The 27,876-nt window shown below is 47.2% G+C and overlaps 1 protein-coding gene across 3 annotated transcripts in view; it reads left to right on the forward strand.

Annotated features, from left to right (window-relative positions):
- The window catches only part of SH2D3C (SH2 domain containing 3C), a 78,564-nt gene that overhangs the window by 29,411 nt on the left and 21,277 nt on the right, over nucleotides 1-27,876 (forward strand). For 2 of the 3 annotated variants that reach the window (XM_081847490.1, XM_081847491.1), the window contains one exon: nucleotides 5,219-5,258. In XM_081847490.1, coding sequence (XP_081703616.1) covers nucleotides 5,219-5,258 — 40 coding nt within the window. Of the gene's footprint in view, nucleotides 1-5,218; nucleotides 5,259-19,763; nucleotides 19,872-27,876 lie in introns of those variants that run through there. The other variant, XM_081847492.1, reaches the window with a different exon arrangement.

Here is a 27,876-nt window from a genome sequence, read left to right on the forward strand (position 1 = left end):
TCAAGTAACCTGTTTCCAAGCCACATAAAGGTCATAACCAGCACTTTGAATGGCTCCCAGAAATGGACAGTAGCCCGTGAAGTTATTTTAGCAGAGGAGTAACATGTTCCCTGTAACTGGCCCCAGTCAGCAGTATGGCTGCAGCATACTTGAGTAGCAGAACCTGCCAAACCCTTTGCAAAGGCAACCCCACATAGCTCATGTCACAGTAGTACTACAAGGGCATGTAACGAGGGCATGCGTCACCATGGCCAGATCAGGCATTCTGCTGGTCCCACTCCATGGAAGAGGGGGATAGATGCAGTGGGGTCTGCTGGGCTATGGGTCCTCAGCAGATGCCTGGCCATGGTGTCTCTTGGCACCAGCCATCAGGAAAACAGCAGTCCACAGGGCACAGCTGCCGGGGGTAGAATTTACTACGGCCAATCCTGCTCTGGGACCTTTCAGCTTTGGTGTTCTGTCCTTTCAGCCTTAATTCCTCTCCAATCCTCTTAGTGATGTTAAGACCAGTTTCTGGAAAGATCGGGCACTTGGATAGAGTCAGGTAGCTCTGGGAGGTTCACACAACTATGTTGTCGTTCTTGCTGTATTTAAGAAGCAGCTTAACTGAGCTTTGCCCTGCATTGAGACAATCCTCTAACAAAGCTAGTCCCTTCATCCGCCTGCTTCCCTCTCCAAAACTTGAAAAGTGCAGAGGTAATTAAAGGCAACTAAACACAGGACTTTTTAGTAGAATTGGCCAGGATATGGACTCCTGATCGAAACCTAATTTGCAAATGAAGTTTGGTGATCCAGACCACTTCCAGTCCCACCTTCTCTTGGTTTTCCTTCTCAGAGCTCCCAACAACTCCCAACTTGCCAATGCCATCATCATGGTTTTAAACACAGGGTGATAGAAGTTTAACAAGCATGCACAAAATTTTAAGGTGTGGTATTGCTAGGGGATAGCCAAGGATACCTAAGACCAGATCTTTTGCAATATCTGTTGATCTTTCCCTGCTTTCTTTAATCTTAAATTTAAAAAAAGAAGCTTTGCTTAAAAGTCAGCTTTCCCTCTGAAAGTCAGCCTAAGTTTGCATCATGCATAGGAATTAACATCTGCAAATATAGGGTTGCCATATGTCTGGAATATGGCAGTCAAAATTATTATTATTATAAAAGCAGTGTCTGGGTGGAAATCGCTAAAAATGTCCGGGAAAATTTGGATTATGACAACTCATGTTGGAAGTCTAGATTTTGCTCAGAAAATAGCTCAATAACTTCATTTTTCTTTTTCTTTTTTGCTCAACAACTTTGGGCAAAATTAAGAAAAGCTCAAGAACTTTTGTGTCCTGACTTTCATTTTTTGAAATATGGCAACCCTAGCAAAATGTGTCATGGACTTCTGTGAAGCACCTGGCCCTGGTGTTTAGCCAAAAAGGCCCCTTAAGTGGCTTACAAAAAACAGTATTAAGACAGCCCATGAAATCAGGCTCACAATTTTAAAAGATATAACACATGAAGAAGAAGGAAATAGGAGGGAGGAGGGGAAAGCAAGTTCAAGCTGAAGTTCTTCAAGTTACAATTGATTCATTTCAAGTTCTTCAAGTTACAGTTGATTCATTTGTGAAATGTTGAAGGGCATGCTACCTTGATAAGAAGCTGCTATTATTATTATTTATTATTATTATTACATTTATATAATGGTTTTTGGCCAACCAGAGGCCCTTCACAATCCCACGCCAATGAGACTCACCCACTTCAAAATGTACCACAGTGCACTTGATACTGTAGCGCTAAGAAAATGGTAGAAGGAGTAAAGGTGCAACGGTAGGATATGGGAAAGCCACTTCTGAGCTGGAGAGGAGGTGGGGTTGCGGGCTTCACGCCTTCCCCCACATGCACGGGGGCTGGCTCACAGCTCCCGTGAGATTGAGGGAATCTCCCTTGCCAGCCAATCGGCTAGCTGAGGAGGCGTGGCCTGCGCTTTTTAGGGCCGGCGCGGCCGAGGATCTTCATCTTTCGTCGCTCCAGCTGATCCGGTTTCCCATCCCTCCCACCCTTTAGGCAGGCTCTTTGACATTGCTATGCACTTCGGTTGGTCGCCGTCAAGGGGCCTGGTAGGAATTTTTTCCACTTGGCAAATTGGCTCCAGCCATTTGGTTTTTCACCTGCCTCGTAGCAAATCCTCACAACTCCTTGGCATTGGCGGTTAGGCATTGGTAAGGGTATTGTTATGTAGATGAGAAGGGGGAGGAAGCGCCATCGCCTTCCCCCACACCAAAGGGTAGTCCGGTAAAGGATTCCGGGGGGCGTTGCCTTGTCCGAAGCCTATGGAGGTGTGGGCCGAAGGCACACCCCTGAACGGTGACCCTGGGGAGCTCCTAGTTGATGTGCATCAGCAGGACTTCCCCTTCTGATGGTTAACCCTTTCTGGTCTTTATGCAATCGGGCTGAAGCCGGATACTCGAAAGGACCAATGCCTAAGTCAATACCGCTCATTTCTGTAACCAAAAAGTTGTGGCCAATTTTCGCCCATTAACCTAAATCATGGTGTCACGTGTCTTTATTTCCAGTAGGGGGAAGCGGGAACATGCCATGCAACACCAGGATCAGCAGATTTGATGCTAAGGGCAGCCAGTCACACCAGCCCCTTTTCTCTCTTAAATCCTCAAACCTCAGTGGGGAAGCTTCATACCCCACACTTCCTGATGCAGGATAATAATAATAATAATAATAATAATAATAATAATAATAATAATAATAATAATAATTTATTTATTATATACCCCACCTATCTGGCTGGGTTTCCCCACTGAGGACAAGGTCTTACTCCAAGAAAAGCTAAGGCATATATAAACCAGGGTGGCTGCCTGATGAATTTGTGGGAAATAAGAGGCCCGCTTTTAATTTCCAGCTCTACCTGAATCCAACAATAAGGAAAGTAGTTGCTGAGAGGTAGGATAATTCAAGTTTCTATACAGTCGTATCTCTACTTACGTATCCCTCTAGATACAGAATCTTCGGGTTACGGCCATGGCAAACCCGGAAGTGTATAGTTCCAGGTTTTGCCACGTGTGCATGTGCAGAAGTGCTTAATCATGCCGCGAGCATGCACAGAAATGCGCCTCTATTTATGTAATTTTTGGGGTGCGAATGGACCCCTGGAACGAATTAAGTTCGTATCTGGAGAGTCCACTGTATATTGATTGAAGATTAAGACAAAATGGTGATAGGAGACCTACATATACTTATAATTTTGTGTTTTATTGGGATCGTTGTTATTTTATTTTCTCTCTCTTTCTTGTTTTATTTCTTTTTTATATACAGTCATACCTCAGGTTGAAGTTGCTTCAGGTTGAGCATTTTCGGGTTGTGCTCTGTGGCGACCTGGAAGTAACGGAATGCGTTACTTCTGGGTTTCGCCGCTCGTTCATGCGCAGACTCTCAAAATGACATCATGCGCAGAAGCAGTGAATTGCGACCTGCAGATGCAGGTTGCGTTCTGCTCTGGATGCGAACGGGGCTCCGGAACGGATCCCGTTCGCATCCAGAGGTACCACTGTATTATTCTTTATTATTTCTTTCCAGACTAGTTTGGTTTTTTATTGTATAATATGTTGAAAAGCTTCAATAAAATTGATTTAAAAGCTAATAAAGCCCTACCTCTGCTTTATTGGGCAAGAAACGAGAAGCATGTGCTCTCCAAACACCTCCAGAGCACCTTCTAATATCATTTCCCCCTCCTGGATTTTTGCCTGCTGCCCTGCCTGCCTTCATCCAGTTTGCCTCTCTGGCAGTGTAATGAGCATCAAAAATGGCAAATGCCTACAAACCACCATTTGAGCACAGAGTTTTTTAATTCCTATTCTAGCTAACTGACAAAAGGCGAGGCCTCAGCAGCACCAAAGAGCAGTAGCATGGAAGCAAGGGTCTACTTCAAGACTGGCAGTGCACAGCCTCCAGAGAAAGAAAAATATGACCTAGTGTTCAAAATGGTCCCTGAAGCAGCCAGTTAAATTTTCATGCAATAACCACATTTCCTTCAGCAGGAATCCTAGCTGCTTCAAAACTGGAAACTGTAAGACAACCAAGATCAATGTTAACAGCCTGATAAAAGTTGGCAAAGTACCTGTAGTTATGTACATGACCATGAAAAACTATGACCATGAAAAACTTGCTCTTTTGTTTGATTTGGGATGGCTCGATATAGCTTATAGTTTTTAATGGTTTATATTTATTTTCATTATTTCTACACAATTCTTTATCACACTAAACCCAAGGCATCTCTTGGCATGGAAACAATAAATTGCAACCAATAAATATGGAAAATCTGTGTGTGTGTGTGTGTGTGCGCGCGCGCGCGCGCGTGTGTGAGTTTGTGTGTAGATAACAATAAGATAAAAATATAGTCTCACGTCATATAGCAATAATCACAATCATAGTGACTTTACTATTAGACATCCATTAAGTCTAAAAAGGAGTTCTTACAAGCCAAACACATCCTGAAGGAGTCAGGCTTCAATCCTAACAGTATGGTGTCCATGGTATAATGTGAATGCACTTCCCGGCCTGCAATCTCTTTGCTGCTCCCCTGCCCCAGCGGCGTAGCGTGGGTTGTCAGCACCCGGGGCAAGGCAAGTAATTTGCACCCCCTAACCCCTAACCTGCCGCCGCTGCCAGCTTCTTCTTGCTGCTGCCTGGGCTGGGGTATTTACGGTAAGGTAGCCACGGCGACGGCGACGGGTCCATGTCAGGTGATCTGAGGCGAGTTGCCGCTGGCGCTGCCGCCCAAACGATGCCACTTGCCCGGAGGAGGAGGAGGGCAGAGAGGCGAGGAAAATGCAACATGGCCCAGCCGCTGCAGTGGCAGCGGCGGGGCTGTGAGGAGGGGCTGCCTGGCGCGCCCTCCGCGGCCCTGACGCGCGGGGACTGCGGCGAGCGCTGAGAGCCGCTGCCTGCCAGACGCCTTCAGCCCGGACGCGCGCACAGCTCGTTGGTTCCGCGAGACATGGGGCTCTGCTACAGCCTGCGCCTGAGGCTCTTTGGCGACTCCGGAGGCGGCGAGCGCCCCCCCCCCCAGATGTTGCGCCCGGTGCGGCCGGCTCCCCCTGCACCCCCACGCTACGCCACTGCCCTGCCCTGGAACAGCCATCAGTGACATTACCTCTGTTTTGGCATTTTCTTTCACCGACTTTTTAATGAGGCTCACTTTTGATTTCTCTCTCTCCTTCTCTAGGCACCAGGATGGACTGGGGTCCAGCAGTGAATACGTTAAGGTAGGAAACCAATTGCCATTCCCCTTTGCATTCCTAAACTAGGGCCATCTCTAAACCAAATAGCACTCCAGGTGAGAAGCATCTTTGACTCCCATCTCCATCTGCACCAACTCTTAAACAACCTTTTAAAAAATAATAATCAAAAGTTTGTTGAACAATGCGCATGCATGATTATTGGCATTTATATCATTTGCATATGTGGGTCTGATCATAATCACTCCTGCACATAGGGAGTAGACCCATCAAAATGAAGCACCTCAGTTAGTCATACCCATCAACTTCATTGGGCCTCTTTTAAATATAACATGGTTGGGAAAGACCATTACTGCTTGTGTCAGCACAGATGTAAATGTCATCATCATGATCTCTACAGTTGCATAGTATGAGGCCTCAGCTATTGGCTTTTCATGTTTATTTGATTGTGTCCCATAATTTTTCTAGCTTTATTTGTTAATTGCTCAGAAAACTATTACCCAGAAGGTAGTGCTGGGGTCCCTCGGGGTTCTGTTCTGTCTCCCATGCTATTTAACATTTATGTAGAATTATAGAATTGCAGAGTGGGAAGGGACTACAAGGGCCATCTAGCCCAGCCCCTGCAATGTGTGGCTTGAACCCATGATCCTGAGGTTAAGAGTCTTATGCTCTACTGACTGAGCTACGTGAAGCTGCTGGGAGTGGTTTTCCAGAGTTTTGGAGTTCAGTGTCAACAGTATGCTGATGACACCCTGCACACTATTTGTCTGTTCCACCTAAATCCAGAGAAGCTGTCTCAGTTTTAAATCAATGTCTGTCACCTGTAATGGACTGGATGAGGGTGAACAAATTGAAACTTAATCCAAACAAGACAGAGGTGATTTTCGTCAGTTGGAAAGCAGATCAGGGAATAAGAATTCAGTCTGTGCTGGATGGGCTCAGGTCTGCAGTTTGGACATGCTCCTGGACTAATAATAATGCTATTATTAATACTAATAGCAAATTAAGTTCTCTCGTTCCTGATCCATAAACAACTGAAACAACACCACCCACAAAAAGGGGGGGGGATGTATCACCAGACTTGGGACCACAAGGTTTGCAGGGGGGAATTAACAGGGGGAACCCTAAGGGAGGGAGAACCCCTGAACAGCCTGATGAGAACTGATGTCCAGTAGCAACAAAATATGTCAGTGGCGGATTTCGGGCTCTCAAATGTCAATGGTGCCCTGTGTGATGCTAAAATTTGGTGCCCCCCTCCATGCCTCTTGTGATCCATTCTACAGCACTGTTATGGTTGCACCAATTGTGCTACCCTAAAACTGCCTCTGAATAGGCTGACTGTGACTGACTGTTGGGTAGGGTGGCAAGAGCAGAAAACAGGGAAGGGAAGGGAGAAAGTGGAAGAGGGCTGGAGTAAGACAACTGAGGCAAGGGGCTCTAGTCCTTGGGCGGGGATGTCCAGAGCACTGGGAGAGTGGAGATCCAGAGAGCTCTGCCTTCCTGTGCTGCACGTCCAAGGCAGCAGCAGCTTCCAGGCTTGGCAGGCCGGGCCCAGAAAGTAGCCGCACCAAGCTGTTGCTGTCAATGCACAGTTGGCATGACTAGTGGTCAGGGATGATGGGAACCAAAGCCAAACAACAGAAGTAAAGGTAAAAGTAAAGGACCCCTGGACAGTTAAGTCCAGCCAAAGGTGACGATGGGGTATGGCGCTCATCTCACTTTCAGGCAGAGGGAGCCAGCTTTTGTCCACAGATAGATTTCCAGGTCATGTGGTCAGCATGACAAAATTGCTTTTGGTGCATGGAGGACTGTGATGGAAGCCAGAGAGCACGGAAACGCCCTTTACCTTCCCAATGCAGTAGTACCTATTTATCTGCTTGCCCTGGTGTGCTTTTGAATTGCTAGGATTGGCAGAAGCTGGGACAGAGCAACAGGGATTCGAACCGCTGACCTTCCAATCAGCAAGCCCAAGAGGCTTGGTGGTTTAGACCACAGTGCCACCCGCTCCCTTCATAATAATAATATAATAATATTTTATTATTTGTACCCCGCCCATCTGGCTGGGTTTCCCCAGCCACTCTGGGCGGCTTCCAACAAAGGAAGCAACAGAGGAGGGGGCACAGGCTACCCGTTCCTGTCTAGAGGGATGAGAAACCCTACAAGCTGTTTCGTACAGGGGAAATCATTGATCCGCCAGGCCCAGGTCCCTCTGCTCCAGCCTCCGCTTTTGCCTCCAGTTCCGAACTGCCCTCTGCCGCAGCCTCTTCCTGCTCACTAAAACTTGTTACCTCTTCAGCTTCTGACAGCTCCTCCTCCCAGTCTGTTCCCTCTTGTCCCTCCAACCACTCATCACCATCGCACTCTTGGGCTCTGAGCCTTTATCCTTTTGGGGTTCTCTTGGGGGGTCCCCAGCTGGTGCCTCCCACCACTCCCCATCATCCAGGCAGTCCATGACATTTGCATTTGTTCACCTGAGGTGGTGGTGAAGGCCTATCTGAGGTTGTGCTTACCCTTTTCTGTTGTGAATCACCCTGGAATTTTCGGATGAAGGGTAATGTACAAATTTAATAAATAACAATAATAATTTGTTTATGGCAACTTTTCCCAAGCTAGTGGCTTCTAGATCTTTTGGACTGTAACTCCCATCAGCCTCAGCTGGCCATACCTGTGTTGTGCTGGCTGGGACTGTTGGGAATTTTAGTACAAAATGTCTAGAGAGCAGCAGCTTGGGAAAGGTTGGTGTACAACATGGCGTCAATGGAGGTGACCCCTGGGGCTTTTGTAACGGCCCTGTTTGCTGAAGGCAAGCTTCAGCCCTTTCTCCAGCTGTCACGTGGAAAGGAATGCAGATCTCCTCAAATCTATCATGAAGTTGCTGCTTATCCACCAGCAAACTATTAACATTCCTGAGGGTTGGTTAGGAGCCCACAATGGCACTGGCTAAACTTTGATCCTGCTGTTTGCCTGCACTGCAAAGTTTATTGCAGGTCAGCCTCGCTGAGCGCTGTTTCTTGCATCCAAACTTCCATCGTTATATCCCGGGAATTGCTTCAAAATCCACCCAGGGGCTCAAAACATGTAGCCAGCTAGAAGAATCCCTTCGAAAAAGGTGCCTTCCCTCTGATGTAAACCCCCCCCACACCATTTACAGGTCTTTTTAAAACTTAAAAACGTTCAAGCAAAACATCTTAAGGGTTACAGGTAGGGAGCAAGGTGACCTATTTATTGAACGTTTCTGCAGGGAGCTTTGAAGATGTCGTGCCGCAAAGCAAATGTTATTACACACTTTCCGGTGCCCTTTACCATTACTTTCCTCATTGTCAAGTCCCAGACAGGTATTGCCTCAAAGGCAAAATATTAGCAACAGACCAGCACCGCCACCTCTCCAATAACCAGATGCTAGTCTTACAGCAATATTAACAACGCCAGAGAACAATTTCAGCTACATTTTTTATTTGTATCTTGTATTTCCCATATGTTATCATCACAAACAACTCTTTGCAATAGTTAGGCTAAGATGGCCCAATTGGCACAGAACAATAATGCAAGGTTACTGGCTTATCGAGGAATGCGGGTGGCGCTGTGGGTTAAACCACAGAGCCTAGGGCTTGCTGATCAGAAGGTTGGCGGTTCAAATCCCCGTGACGGGGTGCGCTCCCGTTGCTCAGTCTCAGCTCCTGCCAACCTAGCAGTTCGAAAGCACCTCAAAGTGCAAGTAGATAAATAGGTACTGCTCCGGCGGGAAGGTAAACGGCGTTTCGGTGCGCTGCTCTGGTTCTCCAGAAGCGGCTTAGTCATGCTGGCCACATGACCTGGAAGCTGTACAGCGGCTCCCTCGGCCAATAAAGTGAGATGAGCACCACAACCCCAGAGTTGGCCATGACTGGACCTAATGGTCAGGGGTCCCTTTACCTTTACCTTACTGGCTTATCACGGCTTACCACAAACCAAGCGCATGCAAGCACAGAGTCCTTGTCCAGTTGCTCTTCTGTGGGCTCCTGTTACACCTGAAGCAGATTGTGGTTTGTGGCTTCCTAACAAGCCATGGCAATGACTTTACTGCACCACTGCTTAAAGTGTCAAGCAGCATATAAATTGTTGGAATAAATAACAAACAAATGAACAATTGTTTAAGGCTGGCTAGCAGTTGTGGCTTCTCCGGGAGAAACTAACCCAGGGCTCCTGGTTCAGATGTAAAGGGAGCCAAAAGATCTGCTTCCTCCTAGCTCTTTTTCTGCAGCTCCCCAAGGCCTGTGTAGTTTAGCAGTGGCGATGGCAGCAGCAATGGCAACTTTAATTTAATTTAATTTTAGTCTTTACCGCTTTGATTCTTTGCTGTTTCCTCATTGTGGAGCTCTTTCTGCAGTGTTCAGTGATTGCTTCCTGGAGGGCTTGTGCAGCTTGATCCCTCCCTCTGCTCACCAGATACAGATCTACAATATCCGTAAAATAGCTACCACACATGGGCCCTGCAACAAAATGTTCTGCTGCCAGCCAGCCAGCCATGCAATACAGTCATACCTCGGGTTACAGACGCTTCAGGTTGCGTTTTTTCGGGTTGCGGACTGCCAAAACCCAGAAGTACCGGGACAGATTACTTCTGCGGTTCAGCAGTCGCGCATGCGCAGAAGCGCCACTGCAGGTTGCAGACATGCATCCCGCATAGATCACGTTCACAACCCGAGTGTCCACGGGCCGGATTTACAAGCCTGGGGGGCCACATTCGGCCCCAGGACCTAAGTTTGCTGACCCCTGCTGTTGGGTTTCTTCTGAATATTTATTTGTACTACTGCAAACTTTGGAGTTCCTCCAAGCCTGTTGAAGCCTTCACCTGCTGTGTGAGAGGTGCTGGTTTAACTACATGAGCAATGACATTCACAACCTTAATATTGGAAATAGGGGGAATAAGCAGGAGAGAGTGGGGCTGCGCCACAAAGTCCCTGGTCTAAATTTGATGGTGGTGAGGGAGAGACAAGGGTACTGCGGGATGAGTGTGCTTCACTCTGGCTGTATTTGGGAATCAAATATTACAGCAAAGGCTTTGCAGGAAAAAACCTGTGTTTTGAGGGAGAAGTGGAACCCGTGCGTTTTGAGGTCCCTCAAAATTATGCATGTGCTTAGGTTATGTCCATTATCTCCAGCTAGCCCATAGACCTTCCCTTTGCTCTCCCTTGTGCAGTTATACGTGATATTCACATCTCCTGACTCATGTGTTGGGGTGCTTCTTTCATTAAAGCCCAATCCATGTGGCTCAATGCTGCCTCTTCTCCCTCCCCCACTCCCTCCCTCCTTCTTTCTTTGTGCTTTCTTTCCTTTTGTTCTTAAAGTCCAGATTCTCAAGCAGGGCAGAGACAGCACAGGCTACTCCCAGGTCCTGTCATGTTAAATAACAGACCGCTTGGTGGGTCCCAGGAGAGTGGGGGTACGGGAGGGAGGATTAGGAAGAGAGGAAGTGAGGAAAGCTGACATTTCTGAGGGCTGTACACATGGGGAAATCTTATTCTGTGCCCAGAAAAACCCAGGCACTGTTCTGTAGCCTGAGTGAAACCAGACACAGCCTTTGACACACAGGCGGGTTAATGGGGTGGGGCATGGGTACCCCCTTTCAGGGGTGGGCCTGTCCTTTTCCAACATTGGAATGTGCCTTTCCCCACAGGAACTGCCTCCGCCTCTCCCGAGAAGTTCTGTATCTGTCTAGGGAAGGAGCACCCCACTCCCTACCAACCACCTATGACAAGGGAGGGGTGCTTTTCAAACAGATAATAATAATAATAATAATAATAATAATAATAATAATAATAATAATTTGTTATTTGTACCCCACCCATCTGGCTGGGTTTCCCCAGCCACTCTGGGCAGCTTCCAACAAAGATTAAAAATACATTCTGGACTAGTTGTAGTTTCCGGGTCACCTTCAAAGGTAGCCCCATGTAGAGCGCATTGCAGTAGTCCAAGCGGGAGATAACTAGAGCATGCACCACTCTGGCGAGACAGTCTGCGGGCAGGTAGGGTCTCAGCCTGCGTACCAGATGGAGCTGGTAAACAGCTGCCCTGGGTACAGAATTGACCTGCGCCTCCATGGACAGAATCACAATCAGATTCTTCCAATCCAACATCTCTCCCCATCTTTCAACCATCATCTGTTCTGCCATCCCTCTGTCCCCATTAATAGATGGAAAGAAGAGTTTGTGTTTGGAACTCCCTAACGGAGCACACAGACAATGACGTTCCCCATTGTTTGTCCCAGCATCCATGTATTTTCTATATTCCACCCCCCGCCGCCACCTTACCTCCAAACAGCTCAGGTTAGTGCACCTGGTTCTTCCCCTGCCCCTCTGTCTTATTCTTACTACCCTGTGAAGTATTTTAGGCTGAGACTGAGCATGGGAGCTGCTGTTGCAGAAGGTTTAGAGGAGGGATGGGAAATTTGTGGCCTTCTGGCTGTTGATGGACTCCAGCTCCCATCAGCCCCAACCAGAATGGCCAGTGCTTTGGGAAGATGGGAGTTATAGTCCAACAACATCTGTGGGACTTTCCCATCCCTCATTTATTTTATTTTTAAAATTACATTTTTATAGGGGTTTTTTAACATATCATTTCCAACAATCATATAACATAACTTCTTATCTTATACAATGTTTTAGACTTCCGTCAACACCTCCGATGACTTTTCGTTCTTTCTCACTTATTCTGTATTTCTTAATTCTCTATTACTCTTAATTATCATTAACTAATAATTCTCATAATCTTTCTTGCAATATTTCAAATAGTCCTCCTTACAAAACTTATTGCAGTCCTGCTAGCGTAATCTCTTCATTACAGTTACTTTTCAAATAGTTCATATATTTCCTCCAGTCTTCTAAGAATCTCTGGTCCCGCAGGTTTCGAATCCTTCCTGTTAAATTATATAATTCTGCATAGTCCATCAATTTCATCTGCCATTCTTCTTTCGTCAGTAATTCTTCTTGTTTCCGTTTTTGTGACAATAATATTATTCCCACACTCCAGTCAGGATGAAAGATGAGCAGCAAGGAGGCAGTAACTCTCCAGCTCTCTGAATACCAGTTGCCAGGAAATAAGAAGTGGCGAGAGAGTTGCCATTGCACTCTGCCTATTGGCCTCCCAGAGGCATCTGGTTAGCCACTGTGAGAAGAAGTTGCTGGACTAGACGTAAAGCCCGGTGGTGGCCAAGCTCAACCCAGTGCTGCACACCCTTCTCACACCAGGCCAGTGATTCTCAAACTTTTTATCTGGGCCACACTTTCAGGATAAAAATTTACTCATGCCACACCATTTTTTTTAATTGATAAGAAATACATAGGAAAACAGAAAGCAACAACTCCTAGTGCTTGATTTATAACATAGAACACAACTACTTTATAAGACGATCATGGCACATCCAGAAAGCTTGAAACAATGCAGCTGAATAAGAACATGAATCCTTCCCAAAATATAATTATAAATGAGCCTCTTACATATGTACATTAAGTATGTCTACAAACTCATTAAGAGTTGTGAGCTTGCTTTTGCTGAGTAATCTCATTAATGTTAGTATCACTTGATGTTCTTGCTCTCATTTTGAAAATATATCTATCCATATTCTGCAAATGGGAAATAATTAATTTGATACTATTCTATACTATACTGTACTATACTATACTGAAATGTATAAATGTTTCTCCGATTGTCCTTGAATCTTCCTGCCATACTTTCCATCTTCTCCTGTCACCCCAGTGTGGCACATGACACACCCTTTGAGAAGTGAGAACCACTGTGCTTGGCCAATTGGATTTATATAAAAAACTGTGGATCCCAATCATGGCAAGAAGTAAAAAAGAAAATTCCCCATCCTGGCAAAAAGCAGAAGACTTTGCTCAGTCACCATCACCTGACACACACCATACAAAGATATGAGGTGGTGTCCATAATGGCAGCAACAGTAGTGACAATAAGCTCTTTTGCATAAAATTGGTACAGACTGTGGAACTCCAGTTTCCTTAAGTTATTCACAAGAGTTGGTGGCAGCCACCAGCTTACCTAACTTTCAGAGGGAAGAGGGGAGGTCTGCCAACAGGTATTGGCTATAAAACTACGAAAGTAGAACCTCCATGTTCAAAAAAACAAACAAAAACAATATACCTTTGAAGACTGCCCTCCCTCAGACAACAGCAAAGTTGTTTTCAGCCAAGTCCTACTCAGAGCAGACCTGCTGAAATTAATGAACCTAAGTTAGCCACTAAGGGTCTACTCATGAGAAGGACTAACATTGAATAACAGCCTGTGAGAGAGCTGTTGACCACCCCCTGTTTGTGGGCTTTCCAGAAGCATCTCTTTCATAATGGTGGGAAATAGGTTTCTGGACCAAGCGGGCCTTCATTCGTTCTGCAAATAATTTTTTGTTCTGCAAAGATTATCTTCTATTTTTAGCACAGACGACCCAGCACTGACTATAATAGGCTCCATTCCCTACAGCTATCTGAATATTAATATTCCTTTCTGAAGCCCTTGGGCATCCGGCTGGTCCCTTGTGAAAACCATACTGGTCTTCTGGGTGCTGAACATAAAAAAAGTATACAAATCAGACATACTCTGCTTCCATCTCTCTTTCAGGTGTGTTTGCAGTCTCCTTTCCCTTGGGGAATTGCACTTGACTTGTTTGAATTAATTACATAAGGGAATGAGCAGTATTATTCAAATATTAACTGTGCCTTACATGGCCCTAGTGCTGGAATTTGTGGGTGCCTGGCCCTTTCATGGGCAATTTTGTGGGTGCTCAGGGCCCCAGGGAGCTGGCATCTATGGGGGTGGGGGTGGTGGAACAGCTCCTGGAAAGGCAAGACAAAGCAGCTTCATGCTCCAATGAAGAGCAGCCCCATCTCCTGCAACTTAAGGTGCTTTGCCCCAAACAAATAGCATAAGGTTGTGAGGCTGATTCGGTTTCTCTCATCATCAACAACAATACTTTTTGTACTCTGCCTTTCCATAGTAAACTACACTCAAAGTAACTCACAACATGAAGAAAATGTAAATCTCTCACTATGTTTCATTACCTGTGTTGTGTTCTGATCCAGATATATGACACACTCTTCCTATGCCAGATTCAGGTAGGTAGCCGTGTTGGTCTGACACAGTCGAAATATATAAATAATAATACTAATAAGTATTATCTAGTAGCACCTTAAAGACCAACTAAGTTCGTTGTTGGTATGTATCTGAATATGTGTGCATGCACACGAAAGCTTATACCAAGAACAAATTTAGTTGGTCTCTAAGGTGCTAGTGGACTTTTAAAAAAAAATATATATAAATATATTCTTTCTATGCCAATAAAGGAGACTGATTGATTAGATTAGAATAGAATAGAATAGAATAGAATAGAATAGAATAGAATAGAATAGAATAGAATTTATTATTTATACCCCGCCCATCTGGCTGGGTTTCCCCAGCCACTCTGGGCAGCTTCCAACAAAGTATTAAAATACAGTAGTCTGTTAAACATTAAAAGCTTCCCTAAACAGGGCTGCCTTCAGATATCTTCTAAAAATCTGGTAGTTGTTCTCTTGGACATCTGGTGGGAGGGCGTTCCACAGGGCGGGTGCCACTACCGAGAAGGCCCTCTGCAGCTTTGCTTCTCGCAGTGAGGGAACCGCCAGAAGGCCCTCAGTGCTGGACCTCAGTGTCCGGGCAGAACGATGGGGGTGGAGACGCTCCTTCAGGTATACTGGACGAAGGCCGTTTAGGACTTTAAAGGTCAGCACCAACACTTTGAATTGTGCTCAGAAACATACTGGGAGCCAATGTAGGTCTGTTATGTGTTCTCGGCAGCTGCTCCCAGTCACCAGTCTAGCTTAGTCTTGACCAGGCACATGACTAAGATTGGTTAGAGCGTGGTACTGATAATGCCAAGATTGCAAGTTTGACCCCTGTAAGGGACAGCTGCATACCCCTCCATTGTAGGGGGTTGAACTAAAAGGTCCTCAGGGTCACTGTCACAGTGGATACTTCAATGAAGGTGTCAATTGAGTGTGCAGTCACTGTGAAAGGGGGAAAATCCACATTAGAAATAGTTAGGAAAAGAACTGAAAATCAAATGGCCAGTATCGTAATGCCATTATACAAATCTGTGGTGTGACTGCATTAGGAATTTAAGTTTTTCTAAAAAGGGAACAAAGAGAAAAGATATCAGAGCCTGGTGAAAAACCCCAGAGACTCAACACCCCCCCCCGGACACCCCCTAACAATGTCCATGGCCCCTATCAAGATAGGCTGCTGTTTGTAGAGAGCAGCAAAATAAGGAACAGACAGACCTGATTCCCTTGGGCTCAGTCTACCAGGAAGGTAAAGGGACCCCTGACCATTAGGTCCAGTCGTGGCCAACTCTGGGGTTGTGGCGCTCACCTCGCTTTATTGGCCGAGGGAGCCGGCGTACAGCTTCCGGGTCATGTGGCCAGCATGACTAAGCCGCTTCTGGCAAACCAGAGCAGCACACGGAAACGCCGTTTACCTTCCCGCCGGAGCGGTACCTATTTATCTACTTGCATTTGACATGCTTTTGAACTGCTAGGTTGGCAGGAGCAGGGACCGAGCAACGGGAGCTCACCCCGTCGTGGGGATTCAAACTGCCAACCTTCTGATCAGCAAGTCCTAGGCTCTGTGGTTTAACCCACAGCGCCACCCGCATCCCTGCAAAACCCCAGGGATTCAACGCCTCCCCCCGGACACCCCCTAACAATGTCCGTGGCCCCTATCAAGATAGGCTGCCGTTTGTAGAGAGCAGCAAAATAAGGAACAGACAGACCTGATTCCCTTGGGCTCAGTCCACCAAGAAGGCCCCACTGAAATCAACGAGGACAGTGACCTTGAAATTAAACAACTCCTAACCCACAATAATACTACAACCATACCTAACACGGACACTGGCACCAGAGCCTGCAATAAACCCAGATGCCAACTTTGCTGCCACATACACCCGGACAACACCATTACTGGCCCCAACAACATCACACATACCATCTCGGGACTATTTAATTGCTCATCGTCTAACATTGTGTATGCCATAAAATGCCAACAGTGTCCTTCAGCTCTCTATATTGGACAAACAGGCCAGACCTTACGCCAAAGAATAAACGGACATAAATCGGACATCAGGAATCACAAGGCAGAGAAACCAGTAGGAGAACACTTCAATCTCCCAGGACATTCTATACAAGATCTCAAAGTAGCTGTTTTACTACAAAGGAATTTCAGAAATAGACTGGAAAGAGAAGCTGCTGAATTACAACTTATCACCAAACTTAAAACCACGGAGAAACCTGGTCTGAACAAAGACCTTGGATTCTTATCTCATTATACATGACAAAGCCATTTTTCACCTTTTCACCCCTTGCTTTTTCCTGTAAGACCTATTGCAGTCGTTAAGAGTCGTCAACAGGCTCATCACAGCTATCTGCCAATCACCCATTCCCACCACCCTTCTGAGTAATACCCCTCCCCACCTTCTCACTATATAGAAGGGTCTGGAAACTTCTGTTTCAGTGTATCTGAAGAAGTGTGCATGCACACGAAAGCTCATACCAAGAACTGACTTAGTTGGTCTTTAAGGTGCTACTGGAAGGAATTTGTTTTGTCTTGAAATTCATTGTTCAGAAAATGTTATTTTCCCACAAAGAAACCTCAGTTAGGGAATAGAAGCTACAAACACGCATGCACCTTACTTGAGCTTATTGGAAGCTCGCAGCAGAATCAAGAGATGACAGAATTGGCAATATGTGCAAGAGATTGGAAAACTAAAGAAGTACATTGATGCGTGCGCATGATGTATTATGCAGCATCGATAGAAGCTACTCAAGGGCAAACCTAGGATAACCCCTGCATTAAGTTTAATGCCTGACATTATGCATGGAATTTTAAGATTGCAATCTTCATCCAGCTTGGAGTCACAAAAGTTTTTGCATCTGCTGCCAAAAAGCAGGCGATGATGTGCTTACTAGAAGATTGGCGCCCCCAATGAATCTGGCAGGATACGTGGGATTGGCAGGGGACAAGCCTCATAGTTAAGACGAGAGCTTAAAGCTGTGAAAGCGGGGTGGTAAGAGTTTGTCTCTCCCTGTACACTGCGGCCGCCTGCCCAGCAGGATAAATAGGATGGGGAGTGTTGATGGCAAGTTTCTTGGGATGCTTCCAGACTCTCACCTTTTTCCAGGTGGGGTTCAAGCACATTTGGCGGGTGCAGTTAAAGTGGATTTGGCACTCCTGTGCAACAAACTAGAAAACTCACCCAAAGTAAAAGAAAAAAAGCGGGGGATGAAACTGAGAGGGCCAGGATGTCACGAGTTGTTGAAAACAGAAAAGTCTCTCAACCTGGCGCCGAAAGGGTGGCAAAGGTGGTGCAAGGTAGGCGTCCCTGGGAAGGTGGCTCCATAACGAAGGAGCCACGATTGAAAAGGCCTTCTGGTTAGCTGCCACACTTTGTTTGGCAGGGGCACCTACACCTATGAAGGAGATCTTAAGGTTTGGCTAATCCCCTTTTAAAGCTGTTAAGCTAATGGCCCTCACAAACAGTGGTGCAGTGTGGTAATTTTAGACTCTGGAAATCTGTTTTGAATGCAGGCTCCAGGTTCAGTCCCTGCCATCGCCTGGTAGATGGGCCAATGATCTGACTCAGTACAAAGCAGCTTCCTGTGTTTTGAAGATGGTCATGGGTTCATTTGCTTCCCAATGTGACAGCTCTGCTGATTTTTATTTTTATTTTTTGTGGGGGGAAGGAGGCCTCTTGCTCATTCTGCTGAGTGGGGCTCTGGACACCTGCCCCCAAATCCTTTCCATAGGCTTATCCATACTTACCTTTTCCAGGCACAGGTCGGTACTTAAAAGTTCATTGTGAATGGGTTTTGGGGGGTTTTTTGCCCCAGAGCTTTCCCCATGAAAACCTGTTCTTTAGTACTCAATTGGAGCAAATGTCAATTTGGGTTTTCTGAACTTTTTGTGAGGAAAGGTAAGTGTGGATAAAGCCTCACTTCACAACACGCTGGGATAGTGCATTCCATGTCGGCAAGAAGGCTCTCTCAGTTGCTGCACCCCAAAATGTGAGAGCCATGTTGTCTCTCCCAAATCAGTTGCAACATTGCTAAAAAGATGCCAGGTGCAAAGTACAGGATGTTGTCACTGTTCACACAGGCCATGCAAGAGTCAGCCTTCAGGATCCTCTGCCATGTGGCAGGGGTCTGGCAGCTGCACCTTATAATGACTGCCTGGGGTGGCTTATGTGGTTGGGCAGGCTCTGGTTGGCAATGAAGGCAACAGTCCTCTCATTGATGGTGGCATTCAGAGATACACTGAGATTCAGTAGACTGGAAGATCCGTTTAGGTATCTGACAGACCTCTCCTCTGTGGATATGCCATTTGATAAGCCAGTGCTGAGCTTGAGGAATCCAAAGTCTGACTTGGTCAATTCCAGCTGCTCCAGTTTAACTCAGCCCCTTGTTCAGAACTCTGAGGATCATGTCTTCTTGTCCAGGACATGCTCAAGGCAAAGTGCAAGATGGTGCCACCTCCCCTTCCACACATGGAAGCTGAGCAGACTGGCAGTCGAAACGGGGGGCTTAGTGACATCTGATTTTTAGCACTACATCAGAACAAATGGCAATTGGGTTTTCTGTGGATTGCAGTTTGTTCCGATCTATAGGTAAAGAATGGGTTTTCCGAGGGGGGGGGGAGCAGTAGAGCAAAGGCAAAACTGCTCGGACATGTAGATGACCCCTTGCTTCCACATTCTCATATCCAGTGTCCCCAATGACATCTGAGGACGGGAGCCTAGTTTAGGGGATGCAGGACAAGCCAGGTGGCAGCCACAGCTCCACCCATGACACCTTACTCTCCAGTATCCGCTGCCAGAGGCAGCTGCTTTCCTCTGCCTAATGAGAAGGCTGGTGCTGAGGAGGACTGTGATCTTACTTTATCGGGAAACAGCTGTGGCTCAGTTGCAGAGCGCCTGCTTTTCTTGCACAGGCCCCAGGTTCAGTCCCAGACATCTCCAGGTAGGGCCAGAAGCATCCTCTACCTCAAACCCTGCCTGCTTGGCTTACGTTATTTTAAAAACCTGCCTCTAGGTCCTTGACCCATTAAAATGAATGACCCTAAATTAGCCATGTTCATAAACTTCAGGTGTGTGCACTTGTTCTGTGTTGCTCTTGCTGCTCTTATACACAGCCCTGCAATCTAGGCATTTGAGAAGCAGGTTTAAAACCACAAATTAATAAAAGTTGGGCTGGAGATCAGTGACAGCAGGAAAAATGCAGTCTCGAATTAAAGGGCGAGGGGGACCCTTTGAACTGCTTTGGAGGGTCTGCCCTATCCTTCATCCCTGCACCCCTGTCCTCCAGGAGAGGAAGGCGCTGGGCTGGGGGGCTGGGCTCCCTCCCCTCCCTCTTCCCAGCCCCGCCCCCACGACAAGGGATGAGGTAATCTGGGAAGCCGCCGCGGCTGAAGTTAAAGCCCAGCCGCGGGAGCGATTGGAGCATCAGCCGGTTGCGCCGAAGCTGCGGCTCGTGTTGAGGAGCCATGACGGACCGCTGCAGCCTCTGGAGCGCCCTTTCTGCAGCCGCCTGCTGCTTCTACCGGGGGTCTTTCATGCAAGTGCAGGTGAGCGGAGCCCCACAACCGCCCGCCCGCCCCCAGACCACCCGGAGGGTAGGTGAGAGAGGGCGTGGGCGCGCAAGCAGAGGGTGTGCGCGAGAAGGGGATCCCCCTCTTTGGCTCGCTCTGTTCTGCTTTGGGGAGTACAGTGGCGGGGGGACGCCCTCTCCAGCACCGGTTAGGGGGTGTAGACAAAGCAGGGTCTTCTATCCAGGGCCATTCTGTGGGAATGAGGATCCAACCCCCCACGCTCAGAGCCGGGGTGCTTCTGCTTTCAGGGGTGCAGAGGAGAATTTCTTTAGATGGGAGCTCCTTTCATTCTTTGTGTTTTCCAGAAGGAGTGGCATGTGAGGGGAGTCTCCTCGCTAGCACCTGGCTACCAATATCTCCGCTGAGGGTGTGTGTGCCAGAAACCCTCTCCGCAGAGGAGGGTCCAGGTGGGGGTCTCTGTCTAGCTTCAGGGTTACTGTTATTGAGGACACCCTCGGGAATCCCCTGGTGTGGGTTTTCTATTCATTCTTTCTAGGTGCAGAGAGGGTGTCCCTTCCCCACCCCAATTCCTGATCTCTTTGCGTTACATATGTCAAAATGAATAACCACATCCAGAAATACTCCTTGGCGTGGGAGGAAGTATGAGGTGCCCCTTTCACCATGACTTCCCCCCCCCCCCAGTAGAGTTCAGATAGAAAACTTTCAAGACCTCTCAGATCCAGAGGATTGGGGACCCTCTTTAGAGAGGTTCATTGTACTGTACATGGACCCCCAAGTGCCACCAGCAGCAGCAGCACTGATGGGGGCAGCTGGCTGCAGAACTTTTCCATGCTGAAGAAATTAACTTTGCTTTAGCTGATCTCTCCATTCATGAGCATCTCTGAATATTCTCTAGGTGACACATTGTGTGTGTGTGTGTGTGTGTGTGTGTGTGTGTGAACTTTGCTTCTGCATTCTTTCCCCATTCATTCTATGAGACAGAAATCTGTGCAAATTATGGGGAGGGACAGGATTCTGCCTTTGCTCCAGGCTTGCAATGGGTCATGACTTGCAAGGAGGTCCAGCCTTCTTGATCTGACCTGGACTTTGGGGACCCAGAAGCAGGGAATTCCCTGCTCCCCCCCCCAGTCTCCTGGTCCCAATCAGCTGTGAAAGAGGCCCAACTCTTGGCACTGCCAAAACCAAGGGCGTGTTGAGGGGATACACCTGCTGGAGAACGGGGGGGGGGGGGCCTCTTGCCGCAAGGTGAGTGAAAGTAGGTCAGAATCACCCCCACAGGTATCTCTATCTTTCTGCTCTGTGCCAAATAAAGGAGAGAGTGAGGATTGCACCCATCTCCACTTAAGTTCACTAGGGGACACCCATTTTTTGACTTTTTGTCTCTTCCCCCCTGCCACCCCAAAATTCCTTCCAGGGAGCATCTCTTTTGCTCTCGTGGACTATCATGCCTGCCTCAGTAGTACTTGTGGTTGTGGAGAGACTCTCTGATCCACAATTCCTGATTGCAGCTGGCAGGGCAGCTCCCCTGGGGTGCCCACAACCAGGTTGCCCAGCCCAGGACCAGCTGGGGTCTGCCAAGGTAGCTTGCTTTCTGATGCAGGCAAGGCACTTGGGTTGGAGTAATGCCCCACGACCACAGTTAACTGTCCTATGCACTTGCTGCCTGGGTGCAAGGACTGGGGAGGGAGGGAAATATTTTGCGACCTCCTGGCTTTGGAGATATCCAGAGTACTTTGCAACCTTTGATTCCTCCACTTTGCAGCAGGAGGAAGAGTGTTTGGATCATGGAGCAGGGAGGAACAGACAAAGGTCTTGGAGAAAAGTCTTTTCTTCTCCAGACTTTGGTGTGTGTGCTTGTGTACCTGCCTAGGATTCAGACCTTTTTATAAAAGGTCCCCAGGCCCCACCTATTTGTACAACCCCCCCTTCATTTGATTTTATTTGGATTTCTGACAACAACATCTTCGCTTGATTTTCTGACTTAAAATGTATTTTAAATATTGCAGCATTCCCCTCCGCCTCTCTCTCTGAGGGGGGAAATTGATTATTTGAGCATGATGTCATCCAGAGACCAGAAAGCAACAGCACTAGATTTGCTTACGGTATTTGCCTCGCTCCAATCCAAGTCCTACTAGATGACGTGTGTGTCCATCGTTCTTTTTCTACACCCACACACACCCCTTGTCCTGGTGTGGTGGGTGGTCTTTCTATATCCTACTCCAATACACCCCACCAGTCATCTCTAAACATTTTCATCTTAAAATGATTTATACCCCTAAATAAATATTTTGCCTTGTTAAGGCAGATAACACTGCCCACCCTGGCCCCAAATCAGTTCCTCACCCCTAATTACACTTTGGGCACTTAGAAAATGATTCACGCCCAGTGCACCTTGGGTGACTGGTTACAGTTGTTAAACAGAACCTCAAGATTCAGAGGCAGTCTACCTCTAGGTAGCAGTTTCTGGAATGGAGCTGTTGTCTTCATGTCCTGCTTGGCTGGGAGGTGGGGTGTGCTTGCCAGAAGTATCTGATTGGACTCTGTGCGAAGCAGACTGTTGGTGCAATCCTACTGAGCTCTTATTGCTTTCCAAAAGGAGAAGTAGACAAAGGCAGCTGGCTGAGAATACTGAAGGGGTGTAGCTCAGAGGCAGACCACCTGCTTTGCATGCAGAAGGTCCCAGGTTCAATCCCCAGCATCTCCAGGTAGGAAAGGAAACAATTCCCTGTCTGAAACCTTGAAGAGCTGTTGCCAAGCTACGCAGACAATACTGAGCAAAATGGACCAGTATTGGTCCGACTCACTATAAGCCACCTTCCTTTGTTTCTATGACCTTGTCGAAAGTGTCATTCTTTTATTGAGCTAGCTGGAGAGGCCAGGCTATCACATACAAATGGAGCCTCCACTTTCAATCTGCTTCTGAATGCAAAGTGCTTTTGTGTCTTGCTTGTGGGCTTCCTGGAGGTATCCCATTGGCTGCAGTGGTAAATACCATACTGGACTAGGTGGACCTTGGGTCTGATCCAGCAAGGCTCCTATTATGTCCTTTGCATTCAGTTCTGGAAGTGCAGAGACAATCTTGTGTGTGCTAAAACAGAAAATGAAAAAACCAGAGGTCCTGTGTTTGAGCCTCCACCTTATTCCAAGAGACTTTGACCAAAAGTTAGTGACATGGCTCCAAGGCATTTTGAGGCATAAAAGGCCAAATTGCTGCCTGCCCCCCAAAAATGATTGACCGCTTGCTGCCCTGGAAGTTACCCTGCTTCACTTTGCCCAATGGTAGGGCTGGCTCTAGATGTACCTTGCGACTGCACCTTAGGCCAGTACCTGGGCAAAATCTTTATCATGCATTGGCTCCCTTGGATCCTCAGTTATAAGCATTGGCACACAGGTGCTAGTATTTTCCCTATTTTGGTTTTTTGGAGAAGGCCTTCTTAAAATCTGGTTGGTCTTGGGGCCTGTCATACTATAAGGCAGAGTGAGTCAGCTGCCTCAAGCAGCAAATGAGAAGGAGCTGGGCAGCCATGGTGAGGTGCTGGAGAACAGAGCTGTGTGTGCCTTACACAACTAAAGCTAGCCTATAGCCTTCAGGTTTGCTGGAGAGTGCTGTTTCATCAACAATGCCTCTGGATTTGGTACATGGAGGTGTGTGGCACCATTCTTCTTGCTCCAGGAAGCAGCATTCCTTGGGCTGGCCCTGATTGCTACAGTAGTCTCCTCTTAGGTGTCCAAGCATATTTCCCAAGACCTTTGACTGGCAGCAACTCCTCTAGGTCTTGGATTGAAGGTCCCCTGCTGCCACCCTGGCTCCTCTAGATCCTTTGAAGGTAGAGACTGCAGGGACTGAACCTGGGACCTTCTGCATGCAAAGCAGTTGTTGTACTACTGAATGGCCCCTCCCACTATTGCCCAGAATCCAGCAGAATTGCGTACATGTGAGACAATTGATTTTTTTTCCCCTTGGGTATAAGGGTAACACCTCACCCATTTGGGGTGCCTTGAATGCAAAAGTGCATCTCTCCAACCAACAAAGCTCACGTTACTATGGCTGCAGGTGTGCTTGGGCGGTGCTTGGGCGAGCTGCACATTCTTTTCCTTACGACCCTCCGGCCAAACCTGTCAAGAAATATATCCTTGTGTATCCTTCATTGTGATCAAGAGGCTGGTGCTGGAAGCCTGTCACAACAACCAGGGCAAAGGTGCCCAAAGCATTACATGCCAGGGCCTGTTTTTAAAATATTGGTCTCTTTTGATTTTGATCAAGGTTTCGGAGTTGAATGGAGTATTGCAGAGCTCCATCCTGGCAATGTAAAGGTTAAGAAAGGTGTGATAAGTGTTCAGTGTGTGTGTGTGTGTGTGTGTGTGTGTGTGTGTGTGTGTGTGTGTGCCCTTGTGTGTGCATGCTTCCCTGCTCCCGCACAGCACAAGAGCTTGAGAAAGCCACACCCCACCCACTGTCCCCTCCTCAGACATTCAATCTGCTCCTAGGCTGGCTGGCTTATGTGTGCAGATTTTGTGCCCAAACTGGCATGCTGAACTCTGCATGAATGACTGGGGGCTTTCAAGCTGACAGCAGCATCTCTGCCTCTTTCTACCAATGGCAGCGCACCCGGCGCTTGAAGCAATTACATCATTGCTAGCCAATAGCAGACCAGGAAAGGGATGCAGCATTTGGAGTGAGATAAGGGATGGATAGATAGATGTACGTTATATTCAGCATACACCCACCCACCCACCCACCCTGCATTGAGGTAGCTGAGTGGGGGGATTGCACCAGCATCAAAGCAGGCATTGCTTTGTCCCCTGCTGCAGTTTAGTAGACCCCTCTGGAACATCTTGGGGGGGGGTGTGAGCTGTCAGCATTTATTTATATGCAAATAAGAAAAAGGCATTTAAGTAAGGAGTACATTCCAAGGACAGTCACTCATATCTGTCTTCCCCACCCATGGCTGTTTGGTGCCTTCCCACCCCCACCGAATTTTCTCTTGGACCTTGAGCATTCAACATTGTATAAAGCAGCTGCTGTAGCCAAACTGGCTTGCTTCTAGGCCTCTTCAGCACTTTCCACCCCACCCCTAGCAGGTTCAAAAAGAAGATGTAAAGCCCTTTGCCTTTGTTCACTTGCACATTCCAAAAGTTGACTCTGGCCTCTTCATTATGCCATTTCTGCTCCCTGGACCTCTCTGAACCCTGGCTGAATGAGAGGAGGAACCACTTGTTTATTCCTCATCACACAGAGAATAAGATGGGCCAGGTTGAGCTCCCACCACACCTCCCACAGATGTGCGACTCTGCTCCCTGCATGTTACAAACCTTCTGTAACGCATACCAGATGCACAGAGCTCTTAAACAAGCACAGACCGTATCATGAAATAAAACTCCATGCTTTTAAATCCTGAGTGGTTGTTTGGCCCATGGTAAGAATCTTCCCCTCATGATCTGTGTGTGTTGCCATTTCTTACCAATTTCAGAAGAGATGGTATAGGCATGTACCACACCCATGCCACAGTGTTCCACAGCTGGCATAGATTCTGTGTTTCTGAGAACTTCAGGCTTTTGAACCAGCAAGAAAGAAAGAAAGAAAGAAAGGTGCTGGTGGGGAAACAGTCAACTTTCATTCTTTACATAGTATATGAGTGGAATTTTTGTGTCAGTGACATGTGGATAGATATTTTATTTTTGCTGGTGGAGTGAGAAATCAAGAGAGCCCAAAGCATGGTTGGTTGATTGGTTGTAGTGTGTTTTGATTTTGTGTGTGTGTTTGGGGGTTGGAATATGTCATTGTCTTGTTGGCTTGTGAGTATTACAGGAAACCTGCAAAATAAACAAACAGGTAATAGAAGCAATTCCAGAACTAACCCTACTAAATATCTTCCAAGACAGTAATGAGCACCCACACAACAAGGAACTCATAAGTCACTAACTGCCAGCAGCTAGAAGTATCCTAACCAGACACTGGAGAGACCTGTCAGGAGTGTCTATGGACCAGTGGTACCAAACTGTACAGGAAACTGCCCTACTAAAAAAGCTATATTCTGTTGCTGGTGTCCTCGGACTCCGTTCATCTCCTCCTCCCTCCTATTTTCTTTTCTTCTTGGCCTTTACTACGCCAAGGTCATCCTGTTCCTTGCCTTGCCCTCAGTCGCAGTTGCCCTCCAGACTCCCTTATTATTCTCTGCAGGAGGTCCATCAGTGAGGCGGAGGGGAGGAGTGGTAGCAGGGAATAGAGCAGGCAAGGAAAAATCCAGAGAGACAGCTGAGCTGAATGAGAGGAGGGGGGCGCAAATGGAACAACATGCATTCTGGCAGTCTAGATGTTTGATAAATCAGCGTCCCCCTGTCGTGCCTTTTGGGAGTTGCCTTGTTCAAATCTGACTAGGACAAATGGCCACAGAATTGTCATTTTTTTTCCAGGGTCCAGGGATCAATCCCTCCACCCCCAATGACTTTTAGAAGTCAAATCTGGCTTGGCCAGAGAGACACACATGCTTCTTACAATCCATCACTATTCAGTATGGTAAATGCATGCCCATGATCACTAAAGGCAGGTGTAGCACCTACCATTTTGGTTTATTGTGAACTGTTGATAATGCAATGCAGGGCAACTATGCCTCTCCTCCACCACCCCACCGCTGCCCTCATGTGAATATATTGAACCAAAAGCAAACACATCCTCTTTGCTCTTAGATATATAGTGTCAGGCAGGCAGCTGCAGTGAAAATGAGGGGACGGCAAAGAAAACCATTCATCCATGTGGAGCTCAAACCCTGATCCCTTTATCAGAGTACACTGTTTTCATTTGTGAAATGCTATAGGGCAGAATTTGACTTGAGCCCTCCAGATGTTTTCAAGCATCAACAACCATCATCCCCAGCCAGTGCAGGTTTTGTGGCCCAAAACATCTGGAGAAGGCACCAGGTTGGCAAAGGCTGTATGTTACAGCACCTGTTGCCCTCTTCTCATCTCACCTCCTCTCCCTACACAAAACTCCATCCTCTCCCCAATGCTGCCTGAATGGGCAGGTCTGGACAATCTAGGCCCAAAATGATTCCTTCCCCCCACCCCGCAATTCTCATAACCACAGAGAAAAGTTAGCCTTGAAGGGGTCCTCCCTCCACCTTCCTTTGGAGTGTTTGTTCCAGGGGAGGAAGTTGTAGTAGAGGAAATATGGGGCTGCAGCAGCAGTCGCCATGGTGACAGCATCAGTGGCCCATGGTCACCATGGGGGTTGCCATGGTGACAGCATCTGCTCTGGCCTAGACACCCCCTGGGAGTGCCGAAGGGGAAGAGAGCGGGACCTGGGGTTACTATTTATTTTTAATAAGGGTTCAAGCACACTGGAGGACGTTGGGGTGGGAGGGGGTGAAGGGTGAACAATGAACCAGAGTTATGTGCACCTTGCAGAGGCCCCAGTATCCAGTTCTGATTTTCAGGATGCATCTCTGAGGCAAATCCCCACCCCATTCTGTTAAGCGCTCTTATCACTTAAAATGGGCGGGGGGGGGGGACGGCTTGCTTTAGAGTCCCTGAGAATTTAGCTCAGTGGAGAGACTGCCAGACCCAAACCTATTACAGAGTATCCTTCCAGCTGCAGAAATATATGTTTGGAGACACCTGGCTTATTAGCTGTACACATGAAAAGTAGGGCTAGGGAATGCACCATGATATATCACCAGCTACACATTGCAATATATCTGTGTCCAGTTCTGGGCACCTCAACTTAAGAAGGTTATTGACAAGCTGGAAGGTGTACAGAGGAAGGGGACCAAGACGATCAAAGGTCTGGAAACCAAGCCTCACAAGGAACAGTGGAGGGAGTTGAGTATTTTTAGCTTGGAAAAGAGGAGAGGAGATATGATATCCATCTTTAAATATCTAAAGGGCTGTTACATGGAGGATAGAGCAAGCTTGTCTTCTCTAGCTCCTGAGGGTAGGACCAATGGATTCCAGTTACAAGGAGGGAGATTCAGACTAAACATCAGGAAGAGCTTTCTGATGATAAGAGCTGCTTGGCAGTGGA

Source organism: Podarcis erhardii (genome assembly GCF_964252035.2).
Source record: "Podarcis erhardii genome assembly, chromosome: Z".
Taxonomy (NCBI): domain Eukaryota; kingdom Metazoa; phylum Chordata; class Lepidosauria; order Squamata; family Lacertidae; genus Podarcis; species Podarcis erhardii.